Source organism: Salvelinus fontinalis, chromosome 33, assembly GCF_029448725.1.
Source record: "Salvelinus fontinalis isolate EN_2023a chromosome 33, ASM2944872v1, whole genome shotgun sequence".
Lineage (NCBI taxonomy): Eukaryota > Metazoa > Chordata > Actinopteri > Salmoniformes > Salmonidae > Salvelinus > Salvelinus fontinalis.
The window spans coordinates 45324680-45342285 of record NC_074697.1 but is presented as its reverse complement, the minus strand read 5'-3'; the positions used below and the strand labels follow the sequence as shown (position 1 = coordinate 45342285).

General features: G+C 49.6%; 1 protein-coding gene across 1 annotated transcript in view; it reads right to left on the bottom strand.

Moving 5' to 3' along the window:
* Positions 1–17606, bottom strand: part of LOC129831616 (cell adhesion molecule DSCAML1-like) — a gene marked incomplete at its 5' end in the record, with an annotated part of 114128 nt that overhangs the window by 32925 nt on the left and 63597 nt on the right. Inside the window, 9 exons of the mRNA XM_055894958.1 lie at positions 6230–6385; positions 7122–7268; positions 9710–9950; positions 10143–10213; positions 10340–10507; positions 10808–10936; positions 11411–11507; positions 12264–12469; positions 17318–17494. Coding sequence (XP_055750933.1) covers positions 6230–6385; positions 7122–7268; positions 9710–9950; positions 10143–10213; positions 10340–10507; positions 10808–10936; positions 11411–11507; positions 12264–12469; positions 17318–17494 — 1392 coding nt within the window. The remainder of the gene's footprint in view (positions 1–6229; positions 6386–7121; positions 7269–9709; positions 9951–10142; positions 10214–10339; positions 10508–10807; positions 10937–11410; positions 11508–12263; positions 12470–17317; positions 17495–17606) is intronic.

The window sequence follows — 17606 nt, the reverse complement described above, 5'->3', positions numbered from 1 at the left end:
AATGACTATTGTAGCTAGAAATGGTCGATTTTTTATGGAATATCTACATAGGCGTACAGAGGCACATTATCAGCAACCATCACTCCTGTGTTCCAATGGCACGTTGTGTTAGCTAATCATTTTAAAAGTCTAATTAATCATTGGAAAACCCTTTTGCAATTATGTTAGAACAGCTAAAAACTGTTGTTCTGATTAAAGAAGCAACAGACTGAGTTTCAGAAGAAAGTTATTTGTTTCTGGCCATTTTGAGCTTGTAATCGAACCCACAAATGCTGATGCTCCAGATACTCAGCTAGTCTAAAGAAGGCCAGTTTTATTGCTTCTTTAATCAGAGCAACAGTTTTTAGTTGTTCTAACATAATTGCAAAAGGGTTTTCTAATGATTAATTAGCCTTTTAAAATTATAAACTTGGATTAGCTAACACAACGTGCCATTGGAACACAGGAGTGATGGCTGCTGATAATGGGACTCTGTACACCTATGTAGATATTCCATTAAAAATCAGCCGTTTCCAGCTATAATAGTAATTTACAACATTACAATGTCTACATTGTATTTCTGATCAATTTGATGTTATTTTAACGGACAAAAAAGTAGCTTTTCTGTCAAAAACAAGGACATTTCTAAGTGACTCCAAACTTTTGAATGGTAGTGTATATATATTTGTATTTTCAGTTAAGTCAGTTATGAACAAATTCTTATTAACAATGACGGCCTACCCGGGCCAAACCCTAACCCGGACGACGCTGGGCCAATTGTGCGCCGCCTCATGGGACTCCCAATCACGTCCGGTTGTGATAAAGCCTGGAATCAAACCAGGGTCTGTAGTGACGCCTCTAGCACTGAGATGCAGTGCCTTAGACCGCTGCGCCACTCGGGAGTCCAATGTTCAGTCCAATCTCTTGTCTTGAGCGGAGAGCTACTTGTGTTTTTGACTAGTGGACCATCCTGATAGATCAATACATGTAGGCAGAGAGGACGAGACCCACTGCGTAGCTTTGGAATAAGGACACACATGTACACACACTTGAATGTGTGCGTGTACGTGAGAGGCTGAGACAGTGTGTGTGTGTGTTCTGTGCATGTGTGTGTATGAGAGGGAGAGAGAGGCGTTTGCACAATTCCACTCCAGTCAGTACTCCATATGCAGAAGACAGACCCAGGGGCAGAGAGAAGGAGAGCGGGACGAATACAATGAAAGAGAGGGAGAAAAGAGAGAATTCTCTTGGACGTATGTGGAGATGGTGCCCCTGGACACACTGTCAACCGACATCAGACGAGGTGGAACACTCAGTTGGCCAACACACACACACACACACACACACACACACACACACACACACACACACACACACACACACACACACACACACACACACACACACACACACACACACACACACACACACACACACACACACACACACACACATTCAGAGGAGACTGTATTACAATCCATGCCGAGGGACCCTCCAAGTGAGTGAGATGGACAAAACCCATTGACAAAACCCACACAAATACACACACACACCCACAAACACCAACGCACGCACAAACGCACAGACACACAGACACACACAAACGCACAGACACAAACGCACAGACACAAACGCACAGACACAAACGCACACAGAAACACGAAGGCAGTCTGAGAACACATGCACAGAGACATTCACAGAGAGAAAGCAGAGGATAAGAGAAAGACAGAGGGCAGGGAGAGAGAGAGAGGAATGGAGGAAAGGCCTTCTCTGAAAGAAGACTTCTGAGAATCTCTCCTCTCTTTAGTCCCTCCTTCCCTCTGTCTCCAAACCCCGGCCCCCACCTCTGTTTTGCCCCAGGGAGGAGAAGAGAAGCGGACGTAATCCACAGCCCACCAGTGTAAGCACAAAATGTATTCTCTCTAAACCACAAATAATTAATCTCTCTCCTTGTGCTGGGTGCTGAGCTGGTCACACACATGCACACACATAGACACATAGATGCATATGTACACACACACGTGCACACACACACGCGCACACACAGACGCACACACAGACACACAGACACACACACACACACACACACACACACACACACACACACACACACACACACACACACACACACACACACACACACACACACACACACACACACACACACACACACACACCCTTGGACCCCCAGACACACACCCTTTGGCTTAGTTCTCATTAGTGCTGGTAATGGCACATCACAGCACAAAGACGCATTAATCAGCAACCTCAGCCTCCTAAACCTGACATCCATCCATCCCCTCACATCCCACAAACTAACCCAAACCAAGCCCCCTGTCACCCATCCACCCCCTCACATCTCACACACTAACCCCAGCCCAGCCCCCTGCCATCCATCCATCCCCCTCACATCTCACACACTAACCCCAGCCCAGCCCCCTGCCATCCATCCATCCACCCCCCTCACATCTCACACACTAACCCCAGCCCAGCCCCCTGCCATCCATCCATCCCCCTCACATCTCACACACTAACCCCAGCCCAGCCCCCTGCCATCCATCCATCCCCTCACATCTCACACACTAACCCCAGCCCAGCCCCCTGCCATCCATCCATCCACCCCCCTCACATCTCACACACTAACCCCAGCCCAGCCCCCTGCAATCCATCCATCCCCCTAACATCCCACACACTAACCCCAGCCCAGCCCCCTGTCACCCATCCACCCCCTCACATCTCACACACTAACCCCAGCCCAGCCCCCTGCAATCCATCCATCCCCCTAACATCCCACACACTAACCCCAGCCCAGCCCCCTGTCACCCATCCACCCCCTCACATCTCACACACTAACCCCAGCCCAGCCCCCTGCAATCCATCCATCCCCCTAACATCCCACACACTAACCCCAGCCCAGCCCCCTGTCACCCATCCACCCCCTCACATCTCACACACTAACCCCAGCCCAGCCCCCTGCAATCCATCCATCCCCCTAACATCCCACACACTAACCCCAGCCCAGCCCCCTGTCACCCATCCACCCCCTCACATCTCACACACTAACCCCAGCCCAGCCCCCTGCCATCCATCCATCCCCCTGCCATCCATCCATCCCTCTCACATCTCACACATTAACCCCAGCCCAGCCCCCTGCCATCCATCCATCCCCCTAACATCTCACACACTAACCCCAGCCCAGCCCCCTGTCACCCATCCACCCCCTCACATCTCACACACTAACCCCAGCCCAGCCCCCTGCCATCCATCCATCCCCCTCACATCTCACACACTAACCCCAGCCCAGCCCCCTGTCACCCATCCACCCCCTCACATCTCACACACTAACCCCAGCCCAGCCCCCTGCCATCCATCCATCCCCCTAACATCTCACACACTAACCCCAGCCCAGCCCCCTGTCACCCATCCACCCCCTCACATCTCACACACTAACCCCAGCCCAGCCCCCTGCCATCCATCCATCCCCCTCACATCTCACACACTAACCCCAGCCCAGCCCCCTGCAATCCATCCATCCCCCTAACATCCCACACACTAACCCCAGCCCAGCCCCCTGTCACCCATCCACCCCCTCACATCTCACACACTAACCCCAGCCCAGCCCCCTGCAATCCATCCATCCCCCTAACATCCCACACACTAACCCCAGCCCAGCCCCCTGTCACCCATCCACCCCCTCACATCTCACACACTAACCCCAGCCCAGCCCCCTGCAATCCATCCATCCCCCTAACATCCCACACACTAACCCCAGCCCAGCCCCCTGTCACCCATCCACCCCCTCACATCTCACACACTAACCCCAGCCCAGCCCCCTGCCATCCATCCATCCCCCTGCCATCCATCCATCCCTCTCACATCTCACACATTAACCCCAGCCCAGCCCCCTGCCATCCATCCATCCCCCTAACATCTCACACACTAACCCCAGCCCAGCCCCCTGTCACCCATCCACCCCCTCACATCTCACACACTAACCCCAGCCCAGCCCCCTGCCATCCATCCATCCCCCTCACATCTCACACACTAACCCCAGCCCAGCCCCCTGCAATCCATCCATCCCCCTAACATCCCACACACTAACCCCAGCCCAGCCCCCTGTCACCCATCCACCCCCTCACATCTCACACACTAACCCCAGCCCAGCCCCCTGCCATCCATCCATCCCCCTAACATCCCACACACTAACCCCAGCCCAGCCCCCTGTCACCCATCCACCCCCTCACATCTCACACACTAATCCCAGCCCAGCCCCCTGCCATCCATCCACCCCCCTCACATCTCACACACTAACCCCAGCCCAGCCCCCTGCCATCCATCCACCCCCCTCACATCTCACACACTAACCCCAGCCCAGCCCCCTGCCAATCATCCATCCACCTCACATCTCACACACTAACCCCAGCCCAGCCCCCTGCCAATCATCCATCCACCTCACATCTCACACACTAACCCCAGCCCAGCCCCCTGCCATCCATCCATCCCCCTCACATCTCACACACTAACCCCAGCCCAGCCCCCTGCCATCCATCCATCCCCCTCACATCTCACACACTAACCCTGGCTCCCACACCTTGTCTAGCATTAGGCCACACCTTCAAAACATGTGCATACATGCCTCTGTGTGTACAGTGCATTCGGAAAGTATTCAGACCCCTTGACCTTTTCCACATTTTGTTACAATACAGCCTTATTCTAAAATTCATTAAATCATTTCCCCCTCAGCAATCTACACACATTACTCCAAAATGACATTTTTTATTTTTTATTTTAGAAAATGTATATTTACTGAAATATTTACTGAAACTGAAATATTATATTGACATAAGTATTCAGACCCTTTGCTCAGTACTTTGTTAAAGCACCTTCGGCAGCGATTACAGCGTCGAGCCTTCTTGGGTATGACGTTACAAGCTTGCCACACCTGTATTTGGGGCGTTTCTCCCATTCTTCTCTGCAGATCTTCTCAAGCTCTGTCAGGTTGGATGGGGAGCGTCGCTGCACAGCTATTTTCAGGTCTCTCCAGAGATGTTTGATCAGGTTCAAGTCCGGGCTCTGGCTGGGCCACTCAAGGACATTCAGAGACTTGTCTCCTGCGTTGTCTTTGCTGTGTACTTAGGGTCTTTGTCCTGTTGGAAGGTGAACCTTCGCCCCAGTCTGAGGTCCTGAGTGCTCTAGAGCAGGTTTTCATCAAGGATCCCCCTGTACTTTGCTCCGTTCATCTTTCCCTCGAACCTGTACCTCCCAGTCCCTGCTGCTGAAAAACATCCCCACAGCATGATGCTGCCACCACCATGCTTCACCGTGGGGATGGTGCCAGGTTTCCTCCAGATGTAACACTTGGCATTCAGGCCAAAAAGTTAAATCTTGGTTTCATCAGACCAGAGACTGTTGTTTCTCATGGTCAGAGTCCTTTAGGTGCCTTTTTGGCAAATTCCAAGCGGGCTGTCATGTGCCTTTTACTGAGGAGTGGCTTCTGTCTGGCCACTCTACCATAAAGGACTGATTGGTGGAGTGCTGCCGAGATGATTGTCCTTCTGGAAGGTTCTCCCATCTCCACAGAGGAACTCTGGATATTTGTCAGAGTGGTTCTTGGTCACTGCCCTGACCATGGCCCTTCTCCCCCGATTGCTCAGTTTGGCCGGGCGGCCAGCTCTAGGAAGAGTCTTGGTGGTTTCAAACTTCTTCCATTTTAGAATGATGGAGGCCACTGTGTTTTTGGGTACATTCAATGCTGAAAACATTTTCTGGTACCCTTCCCCAGATCTGTGCCTCAACACAATCCTGCCTCGGAGCTCTACGGACAATTCCTTCGACCTCATGGCTTGGTTTTTGCTCTGACATGCACTGTCAACTGTAGGACCTTATATAGACAGGTGTGTGCCTTTCCAAATCATGTCCAATCAATTGAATTTGCCACAGGTGGACTCCAATCAAGTTGTAGAAACATCTCAAGGATGATCAACGGGAACAGGGTGCACCTGATCTCAATTTCGAGTCTCATAGCAAAGGTTCTGAATACTTATGCAAATAAGGTATTTCAATTATCTATTTCTAATACATATGCAAACATTTCTAAAAACCTGTTTTCGCTTTGTCATTATTGAATCAACAAAATGTGTGAAGGGTCAAGAGGTCTGAATACTTTCCGATTGCACTGTATATTGGTGTGTGTGTGTGTGTGTGTGTGTGTGTGGGGGGGGGGGGGGGGCGCCGGCGTGTGTGTACTCACGGTCCTCGCGGGTCTGGATGTACAGGACATTACTCCTGACCCCGTCCCCAGCCTGTGTGTAGGCCAGCACCTGCACACTGTAGTTAGTGAACTTCTCCAGCCCTCTCAGCTCCACCTGCTCACGAGTTGTCGTGATGTTCTGCATCTCGCCCCATTCTGACAGAGACAGAGGGAGCAGGATGGAGAGAGATGGAGAGAGAGGGAGACAGGGAGAGAGGGAGAGAGAGAGAGAGAGAGAGAGAGAGAGAGAGAGAGAGAGAGAGAGATGGAGGGGAAGAGGGTAATGGAATGAAAAGTGTATAGGGTTAGACAAAAGGACAAGGGAAAGAAAAGAGGAAGAGCAGGAAGGAGTTGGAAAATTGGGAAAGGATATGATCAGTCCTCATGACTAGTTTTCCAAACAGAACCACAAGCACACCAACACATACACAAAGAGACAGACGGAAAACTGAAGGCAGCGCATGGCCCTTATACAGTATCGCCGCATGTGGAGTTGCTTTGAGTTGGTTCAGGTTTATGGTATGATTAGCTAGTTTAGGGTTTCGTTGGCATTTGCTTGGAAAATATGTAGTAGGACTGGCAGGCTGGTGGTTGGGATTGGTTTTAGGGATTCACAAAATAGCAAATGTTTTATTTAACCAGAAAATAATCTTGTTGACAAGGAAGACCAGTCAATAAGGTATGGCACATAAACCAGCTTAGGTATCAGTAGCGGTCAGAGGTCAGGGCTGAGGGTTGAAAGGGTAAAGGTCAAACCCTGAGGTTGACTCATGGACTCATGTTGGAGGGGTCAGAGGTCAGATGCGAAAGGCACAGCAGTGACAGTTTCTCTGCGTGTGGCCTTGTGCCCGTGTGTGCGGGAGAGGGAACGTCGGGCCCCCACAGCACCCACCTCCGTCGGGGAAGAGGGACCAGAAGACCACACGGTAACCCTTCAGCACGCCGTGTAGTGTCAGACGCGGGGGCTCCGCCCACGTGATTACCGCCTCGTCTGATGTCACCGAGATGGCCCGCACGTTCTGGGGCGGCTGGCTGGGCACTGGAAAAGGGAGGGAGGGGAAGAGATTATTATCAGGACCCATCAAAATACTACATGTCAAACACAGCTAGGGACAATTTAGATTTAGATTTAGCCTAGTCCTGGACTTAATAGCAAGCTTAATGAAGAATCACAAATGACAGCGCTTTTTTAGATAGGACTAGGCTTAATCTGTGTCTAGGAAATCTCCCCCGCAAGTTTAAGATCCTTAAACACCAAGTAGTAAACCAAGATATGTAAAAACACAACTCAAACCCTAGATTAGCCTAAATATCGAACCTGACACCAGATGTGAGTGATGACTCTCAATTAATAAATGTCCTCTCTGATGTGAAGATGTTGGCGTAAAACGGTTCCTCTGTCTCACTTCTCCCAGGTGCCCCTTCTATCTATCAGCTGCCCTTGGCTCACTGACCAATGGGCTTTCACTGGGTGAATAACACCACCATTGAGCATGAACAGATCTGGACTTGTGAGAGAAAGAGAGGAACAGGATGAGTGGGTGAAGGCGGACTGAACGGAAAGAGAGAGAGAGAGGGAGAGAAGTGAAAGAGGGAGAGTTGGCCCGCGACGACAGGGAAGCTGCAGCTGGTGTGGGGAGAGAGGGAGTTGCGGAGGAGAAAATGGGGGAGGAAGGGGGAGAGGGAGGGAGAGTGGAGAAGAGAAATGAGAGGTTTGTGTCCATCTCCGCTCACAACCCCAGTGGACTGAACTCCAACAGCCATCAAGACGTTAACGACCCAGGCCTGACACAATCATAACCTATTCCTTACCATTCACTATGTTCCAGACCTGACACAATCATAACCTATTCCTTACCATTCACTATGTTCCAGACCTGACTCAATCATAACCTATTCCTTACCATTCACTATGTTCCAGACCTGACACAATCATAACCTATTCCTTACCATTCACTATGTTCCAGACCTGACACAATCATAACCTATTCCTTACCATTCACTATGTTCCAGACCTGACACAATCATAACCTATTCCTTACCATTCACTGCGTTCTATACTTGACACAATCATAATCTATTCATTACCATTCACTATGTTCCAGACCTGACACAATCATAACCTATTCATTACCATTCACTATGTTCCAGACCTGACACAATCATAACCTATTCCTTACCATTCACTATGTTCCAGACCTGACACAATCATAACCTACTACTATCCATTCACCTTGAATACAATACACACAAAGGGGGAGGGAGGAGAAAGGGCAAGGGGGGGGGGGTCGATACGAGAGACAGGGAGGTGAGAGAAAAAGTGGGAGAGGAACAGAGTAGAAACAGGAAAACATGGAAACAGACAAGAAGGGAGGAGAGAATGGAGTGAAAGAGTGGGTGGGAGAGAGAGATGTGAGGCAGCTTGCGAGGGAGTCGAGGCAGAGAGACAAATGAAAGGTGTCTTTTGGAGCGAGAGAGACAGAGTGGAGGAGGAGAGCAGGGTATAGGAGGAGAGGAAGGGAGTTGAAAGAGGGAGCGAGGGAAGGGAAAAAGATGAAAAGAGGGAGCAGGGAGACAATGCGATCAGCTGTGGATAATTACGGCAGGAAGCAAAAAGAAAGAGAGAGACAAGCTAATTTGAATTATTTTTAGTATGCTTGTTGTTATCACTATTATCATAATGGCCATCAATATCACTGTCACCACGGAGACAGCCACTGGGAAGAGCAATGCTCTGGACCAATGGGGCTTTAGCCAACTGTGTGTGTGTGTGTGTGTGTGTGTGTGTGTGTGTGTGTGTGTGTGTGTGTGTGTGTGTGTGTGTGTGTGTGTGTGTGTGTGTGTGTGTGTGTTTGTGTGTGTGTGTGTGTGTGTGTGTGTGTGTGTGTGTGTGTGTGTGTGTGTGTGTGTGTGTGTGTGTGTTCTGAGGCTGTGAGACTGTGTGTGTGTGTGTGTGTGTGTGTGTGTGTGTGTGTGTGTGTGTGTGTGGGTGTGTGGGTGTGTGTGTTTTCATATTTCATAGCAAGAGAGAAACATTAAGAGATAGAGTCATACACAGGGGAGTGTTGGAGAGACGCCCATCTAGAGATCAACCAGACACAGAGAGAGAGAGAGAAAGACAGGGATGGATGGGGGAGAGAGAGAGAGAGAGAAAGACAGGGATGGATGGGGGAGAGAGAGAGATGGGGGAGAGAGACAGGGAGAGAGGTTAGAGATGAAGTAACACGGGAGATATCTAAAACAAATCATAGCGAAGGGGAAAGAATCATTTGGGAATGTTCAAAGATGAGGTGAGGAGGGTGACAATGGCAGAGGGATCAGGCATATTTGGCACTCTATCTCTGTCTCTGTGAAAGTCTGACTCGTATGAACAGTGTAAGAACAGTCCATTTGGACTATTTTACTCCAACATGCCTACATCAGGGTTCCTAAGAAAATAAATCAGAACACCGACAAAGGATTTTGTTGCATGTCCCCTACCATCTTCCAGTGTGGTAGCGTTGATCTCAGAGCTGGACGGGCCTGTGCCGGCCCTGTTGAAGGCCTGGACCACCACTCCATATTGGGCAAACTTCTTCAGGTTGTCCAGGGTGTACACCTCGCTGTCCCCCGTAGCCTTCATCTCCACGATGCTATACTGGCCGTTACTGCCCGGCCCGTTCTCACGGTAACCGATCTGGTAACCCCGGATCACCCCGTTCTGAAGCTCCTTCCTGGGGGCCTGGAGGAGGGAGAGAGGGAGAAGAGAGGGATGAGAGAATGAAAGAGGAAAACATTGACATTGATTGTATTTTATTGTAGAGGGGGGGGGGGGGGAGTAACGTGGCACGATTAGATATGTGATCATGATGTGATTCTAGGTTTCATAGTGTTATGGTGTTTCTGATCATCTTTAATCGACAGATGGTTTTACCTTCCAGGTGACGCGGATGCTCTGTGAGGTCATAGGCTGGAGGAAAACCTCCATAGGAGGACCATCCGGCTCTGGAGGGAGGAAACGAGAGATAGGCACTCTTCTTCAGTGCAGTCCAAGGTCATCTCATCGATATCTCTGTGCGTGTGTCTGTGTGTGTGTGTGTGTGTGTGTGTGTGTGGTTTTGTTGGACTCACGTGCTTCCTCTGTGCTGATGGTGAGCTCCTTGCTGGCTTGACTGTGTCCGATCTTGTTGTAGGAGAACATACGGATGCTGTAGACTTGGGCAGGGTGCAGATCCACGATGTTGGCCTGATTATTGGTGGGAGAGATCTTACGGGTGGCATGCTTCAACTCCCACGGATCTGTGTGTGTTGATGAGTGTGAGTGTGTGTGTGTGTGTGTGTGTGTGTGTGAGTGTGTGAGATAGAGAGAGAGAGAGAGAGACAGATCGTGCGTGTGTGTATGCATGTTTGTGTGTTCGTGTGTGTGTGTGTGTGTGTGTGTGTGTGTGTGTGTGTGTGTGTGTGTGTGTGTGTGTGTGTGTGTGTGTGTGTGTGTGTGTGTACACAAAAGAGAGAAGATACATTAGTCGGTTATAGTTATGTTCTCAGTACTGACTAATAGTCAATCCCCAGTTGAACCCCTGCTGTCCCCTGGCATACCGGTCTTGTTCTTGTACTCAATGTCGTAGCTGGTGATGATGCTGTTGCCGTCAAATCTCTGGGTCCAGCGCAGGTTCATACTCCGATCCTTCACCTCCCTCACCTCCAACTCTGGAGGGTCTGGGGGCTCTGAGAGAGACAGAGGGAGAGAAGGAAAGGAAACGAGAAAGGTGTAAGGTGAGAAAGATACACTCTTAGGAGAACCCTTTTCAGTTCCAGGTCGAAAAATTGTGGGTTCCATGTAGAACCCTCTGTAGAAAGGGTTCTACCAGGAACCAAAAAGGGTTCTACCTGGAAACCAATAGGGTTCTTCGAAGGGCTCTCCAATTGGGACAGCCAAACAACCCATTTAGGTTGTAGATAGCAAAACACATTGTAAGCGTGTAGAGGGAATGGAACATAAGCATAGTGTGAAAGAAAGTGATCCTGTAATGATTTTCTCTCTCTCCAGATTCATGTCACACTTAGCAGTTAGTTATACAGGGGTATATTCACTAGGCACCAAACAGAAGGAAACAGACTGGTCGTACAGGGATAATTACCTGAACTTCATTTTCCATTGCAAAACACTTTGCTACAGGTGATTGTGTCTGACCCACTGACCTTGCACAGTGAGCTGGATGAGGCCCCGGCCCTCTCCATATGAGTTGATGGCATGGCAGGAGAAGAAGACCGAGTCACCTCGCTCTGCTGGCTTCAGCTACGCACGCGCACACACACACACAAAGAGAGAGAGAGTCAGAGAGCGAAAGAGAGAGATAGATACACTTTGTAAATCCACTTGCATACACAGCTCATCTGATCTCATTTCCTCCATTTGCTGTCTCTGATGTCCTACCCATCTATATTGTGTGTATGTTTGTATCTGTGTGTGTGTGTCTACAGTATGAATGTGCATGTGTCTGTGTGTTTATGGGTACGTGTCTGTCTGTGTGTCTGTCTGTGTGTTTATGGGTACGTGTCTGTCTGTGTGTCTGTCTGTGTGTTTATGGGTACGTGTCTGTCTGTCTGTCTGTCTGTCTGTCTGTGTGTTTATGGGTACGTGTCTGTCTGTCTGTCTGTCTGTCTGTCTGTCTGTCTGTCTGTCTGTCTGTCTGTGTGTTTATGTGTACGTGTCTGTCTGTGTGTCTGTCTGTGTGTTTATGGGTACGTGTCTGTCTGTCTGTCTGTGTGTTTATGGGTACGTGTCTGTCTGTCTGTCTGTCTGTCTGTCTGTCTGTCTGTCTGTCTGTCTGTCTGTCTGTCTGTCTGTCTGTCTGTCTGTCTGTCTGTCTGTCTGTCTGTCTGTCTGTCTGTCTGTCTGTCTGTGTGTGTGTGTGTGTGTGTGTGTGTGTGTGTGTGTGTGTGTGTGTGTGTGTGTGTGTGTGTGTGTGTGTGTGTGTGTGTGTGCGTGCGTGTGCGTGTTCATCTGTGTGTGTGTGTGTGTATATGTCTACAGTATATGTGTGTGACTCACCTTCAGCGTAGACAATACTTCGTCACTCTTCTCGTTGGGGCTGGTGGTGATGGCGTAGCGAGGGTTACGGTCAGGGTCGATGACCGTGTCACCACGCTCCCAACGGATGATGATAGGCCATTCCCCCCTTGCTGTGCAGTTCAGCTCCTTAATCTGGCCCTTAATGGCCATGGTGGTGTTGGGATGCGACGTGATCATTGCTGGGACTGGAGAGAGAACGAGGGAGGGAAGAATGAAGGCGGGATGAAGGGATGGATGGCGGGAGGAAATAATGGGACAGAGTCAGACAGGGAAATACAGGCAGAGTGAGTTAGCTCATCTTAGCCTCAGTCTCAATCCTCCTCATTAGGACATGCGACTGAGAATGTCACGACTCCCGCCGAGGTCGGTCCCTCTCCTTGTTCGGGCGGTGTTCGAAGGTCGACGTCACCGGTCTTCTAGCCATCGCCGCTCCACCTTTCATTTTCTATTTGTTTTGTCTTGTTTTCCCGCACACCTGGTTCACATTCCCTCATCAGACTGAATGTATATTACCCTCTGTTTCCCCCATGTCTGTGTGTGGAATTGTTTGTTGTTACATATTTGTGCACGTCAGACTGGTTTGCCAACCCATATTTGTTTAGTGTTCTTAGTGCCGTGTGTTTGTTCGCCGTAATAAAGGGCTCCATTTGCTACCCAATTCTGCTCTCCTGCGCCTGACTTCCCTGCGGCCAGTTACACACTCCTTACAGAGAAGGAGATTTGACTTGAAACAAGTCTACATCTTGTGTCTGGAATTCGCCTTATTTTTCCAATTAGCTTCAGTTGACTAGTGTGCCACCGTTGGTTTGACTTTGGATAGCCTATCTGTGGGGCTAGTTAGGGACCGTCAATATATTCCACAGTGTAAATGGGACAATATTTTCATGTTGCACACCTTTTAGTTTTCTCATGAATTAAACACGTTCAATGTTTGAATATGAATTTCTACAATTTATCATTGGTTTGAGGTTTTTCAGTCATTGAAATTTGGAGCTATTGAACTTTTAAAACATTGGCCCATGTACGTTGTGTAATTTACTGATGGTCCCTAACTAGACCCATGGGGATATCCAAAGTCACACAAAATTGACCATGGTCATTGTTGGGAATTATGATCGGGTCACATGCATCTGCACTCCACATTGACGATTACTTGGGTGCTGCCAGCTGTGGGCATGTGAGCAGGATGAAAATAAACCCAACCCACGGAAAACTGTTACGCACCCTCATAGTTTTTTTTGTATTTTTTCAAATTATCTTGCAAATCTCAGAGACTAACTTCATGACCAAAATGTTCCTATTTACACTTTTTTCCCCCGGACTCATATCGATGCCACATCGGATGTTTTCAACCAGAGAAGTTGTTTTTTTGATTTTCCTGCAGTACAATGACCTAGTGGCCTCATGGGTGGAATGTTACTAATATTTTTCATAAGTTTATCATTAATAGCATTAGAATTATTATTTAAATCTGTTGTTTCTATGTTTTGTTATATTTCAGTCTCCTGCGATGTATATAACGTGTAATATTGGGATGCAATATCCGACATGGTACAGGTGTCTTCTTTTTTTTAAGCCCATAACCATGTGTGTGAGGTGTGCACTTTTGTTTCAAAGTAGATTTGTTGAAGACTACCAAGAATCACTTTGATTGACTCTGATTTAGCCCACTGCAGGAAAAGGTTTACTCCATTAGGCAACGGAGGAACAACGATCTTAGCGCTAAAGATGACGTTTATGTTTTGGGAAACGATAAAGTACCTCTGATAGTATCTCTGCACGATAGTATCTCTGCACGATAGTATCTCTGCACGATAGTATCTCTGCACGATAGTATCTCTGCACGATAGTATCTCTGCACGATAGTATCTCTGCACGATAGTATCTCTGCACGATAGTATCTCTGCACGATAGTATCTCTGCACGGTAAAGTAGACCTATGGCCAATGTTAATAAGAACTGCACACCTTCTCCTCTCGTATTCTGTTTGACGCGGACTGTGTGAATGAGCACCCAGAAGGATGTGCACTCCATCTATCCCTCTCTCCACCTCTTCAATCGCTCACACACCATCCTCTTCAGCTCCTCCCTTACTCCTCACACACACACACACACACACACACACACACACACACACACACACACACACACACACACACACACACACACACACACACACACACACACACACACACACACACACACACACACACACACACACACACACACACACACACACACAATCGATCCAAGGAGAGTTCCGCTGTTTTGTTTTCATCACTTATTCATCCTTCCCTCTCCTCCCTCTCTCTGCCGAGTGAAACGGACAGAATTGAGGGAGGCAGAGGAGAGGAACAATTCAATCAATAACACTAACACCGTCTCAGAGAGAAAGACAGAGAGAGAGAGAGAGAGAGAGAGAGAGAGAGAGAGAGAGAGAGAGAGAGAGAGAGAGAGAGAGAGAGAGAGAGAGAGAGAGACAGGGAGACAGGGAGACAGAGAGACAGAGAGACAGAGAGACAGAGAGACAGAGAGACAGAGAGAGAGAGAGAGTGAGACACATACACAGCAAGTGCGCGAAGGAGAGGACAGAGCTAGAGCAACAACGAGTGAGAGCAAGATAAAGTCAGGTAGTGAGTGAATGGGAAACGTCTCTGCTGTCTGTAAAGTCGCTGCTGGAGGACAATCTGCTATTTACGGCTAGACACAGGCCAGAGGCCTCAGAGGCTAACATACACGACAAGAGCAGTTTATCTGAAGGCCAGTGCACTGAAGGCCAGTGCAGGGTCGACAGATTGATTGCAGTTAATGATTAAGCACAAAGTGTTTTTTGAAGACTGATCCCTACAGTCATAAACTACAGAGTGTTTCCCAGCAGAGTGTTTCCCAGCAGAGTGTTTCCCAGCAGAGTGTTTCCCAGCAGAGTGTTTCCCAGCAGAGTGTTTCCCCAGCAGAGTGTTTCCCCAGCAGAGTGTTTCCCAGCAGAGTGTTTCCCAGCAGAGTGTTTCCCAGCAGAGTGTTTCCCAGCAGAGTGTTTCCCAGCAGAGTGTTTCCCCAGCAGAGTGTTTCCCAGCAGAGTGTTTCCCCAGCAGAGTGTTTCCCAGCAGAGTGTTTCCCCAGCAGAGTGTTTCCCCAGCAGAGTGTTTCCCCAGCAGAGTGTTTCCCAGCAGAGTGTTTCCCAGCAGAGTGTTTCCCAGCAGAGTGTTTCCCCAGCAGAGTGTTTCCCAGCAGAGTGTTTCCCCAGCAGAGTGTTTCCCAGCAGAGTGTTTCCCCAGCAGAGTGTTTCCCAGCAGAGTGTTTCCCAGCAGAGTGTTTCCCCAGCAGAGTGTTTCCCAGCAGAGTGTTTCCCAGCAGAGTCTTTCCCAGCAGAGTGTTTCCCAGCAGAGTGTTTCCCAGCAGAGTGTTTCCCCAGCAGAGTGTTTCCCAGCAGAGTGTTTCCCAGCAGAGTGTTTCCCAGCAGAGTGTTCCCCAGCAGAGTGTTTCCCCAGCAGAGTGTTTCCCAGCAGAGTGTTTCCCAGCAGAGTGTTTCCCCAGCAGAGTGTTTCCCAGCAGAGTGTTTCCCCAGCAGAGTGTTTCCCCAGCAGAGTGTTTCCCAGCAGAGTGTTTCCCCAGCAGAGTGTTTCCCAGCAGAGTGTTTCCCAGCAGAGTGTTTCCCAGCAGAGTGTTTCCCAGCAGAGTGTTTCCCAGCAGAGTGTTCCCCAGCAGAGTGTTTCCCAGCAGAGTGTTTCCCAGCAGAGTGTTTCCCCAGCAGAGTGTTTCCCAGCAGAGTGTTTCCCCAGCAGAGTGTTTCCCAGCAGAGTGTTTCCCCAGCAGAGTGTTTCCCCAGCAGAGTGTTTCCCAGCAGAGTGTTTCCCCAGCAGAGTGTTTCCCAGCAGAGTGTTTCCCCAGCAGAGTGTTTCCCAGCAGAGTGTTTCCCAGCAGAGTGTTTCCCAGCAGAGTGTTTCCCAGCAGAGTGTTTCCCAGCAGAGTGTTTCCCCAGCAGAGTGTTTCCCAGCAGAGTGTTTCCCCAGCAGAGTGTTTCCCAGCAGAGTGTTTCCCAGCAGAGTGTTTCCCAGCAGAGTGTTTCCCAGCAGAGTGTTTCCCAGCAGAGTGTTTCCCAGCAGAGTGTTTCCCCAGCAGAGTGTTTCCCAGCAGAGTGTTTCCCCAGCAGAGTGTTTCCCAGCAGAGTGTTTCCCCAGCAGAGTGTTTCCCCAGCAGAGTGTTTCCCAGCAGAGTCTTTCCCAGCAGAGTGTTTCCCAGCAGAGTGTTTCCCCAGCAGAGTGTTTCCCCAACACGGCAGCCATCTTCAGTGGGATACAATAGCAAAGCCACGATCTCTATACCAGGAAGGTATATTAAACCTTAGGGCTCCCTAGTGGCGCAACGGTCGAAGAGGCGTCACCACAGTCCCTGGTTCGAATCCATAGGGCGGCGCACAGTTGGCCCAGCGTCGTCCGGGTTTGGCCGGGTGTCGGCCGTCGTTGTAAATTAAGACTTTGTTCTTAACTGACTTGCCTGGTTAAATGAAGCTAAAACAAATAAACCCCTTTGTTGAACCAGAGGAGTAACAATCCTTATTTTTAATAACTCCTTTTCTTCGATAAGTGACCAAGTACCTTGTTTATGTTCCTCACTGCGTGGTCAGCTTGCGGTCAAACTCGCCCAGTATGTGTGTGGTTGAGAGCACGGTGTGTTTTTATTGCCACATAAACCAGGTAGGTGCGGTGAAATGTGTTGCTTTATATGGTCAGCCTTAGTAGTTCAGCACTCCTAGACCAAACGAGGGTTTAGTGCCTTGCCCAAGGGCACGTTTACAGATCGTTCACCTTGTCGGCTCAGGTACTCGAACAAAGCGACCTTTCGTTTGCTGGCCCGACGCCGTTACCGCTAGGCTAACTTTCGCCCTAGTGTGTGGTTGAGAACGTGTGGCCGTGCTCCAGTTGCGGGTCAGACTCACTCTTGACCGTCAGGACCATGCTCTTGCTGATGCCGGAGCCCACCCAGTGTGTGTGTGTGGTTAACAGTGTGTGGTTAAGCTTGCGGGTCAGACTCACTCTTGACGGTCAGGACCATGCTCTTGCTGATGTCGGAGCCCACGCCGTTGGAGGCCTGACAGAGGTAGTAGCCCCGGTCCTCCTCCAGGACGTGACGGATCAGCAGGGAGCCGTTCCCCATGATCTGGATCCGACCGGTCAGAGGCACTGGGTGGTACTGCTGGGGGTTCCCTGTACCTGCGGAGGGGATGAGGGGAGTGGGTTTCACCGGGTGATTCCACTGTGATTATCAAGGTCATAATAAGGTCATTCACATTCGATAGACGCTCTGACTTTGGATAAATGAGTC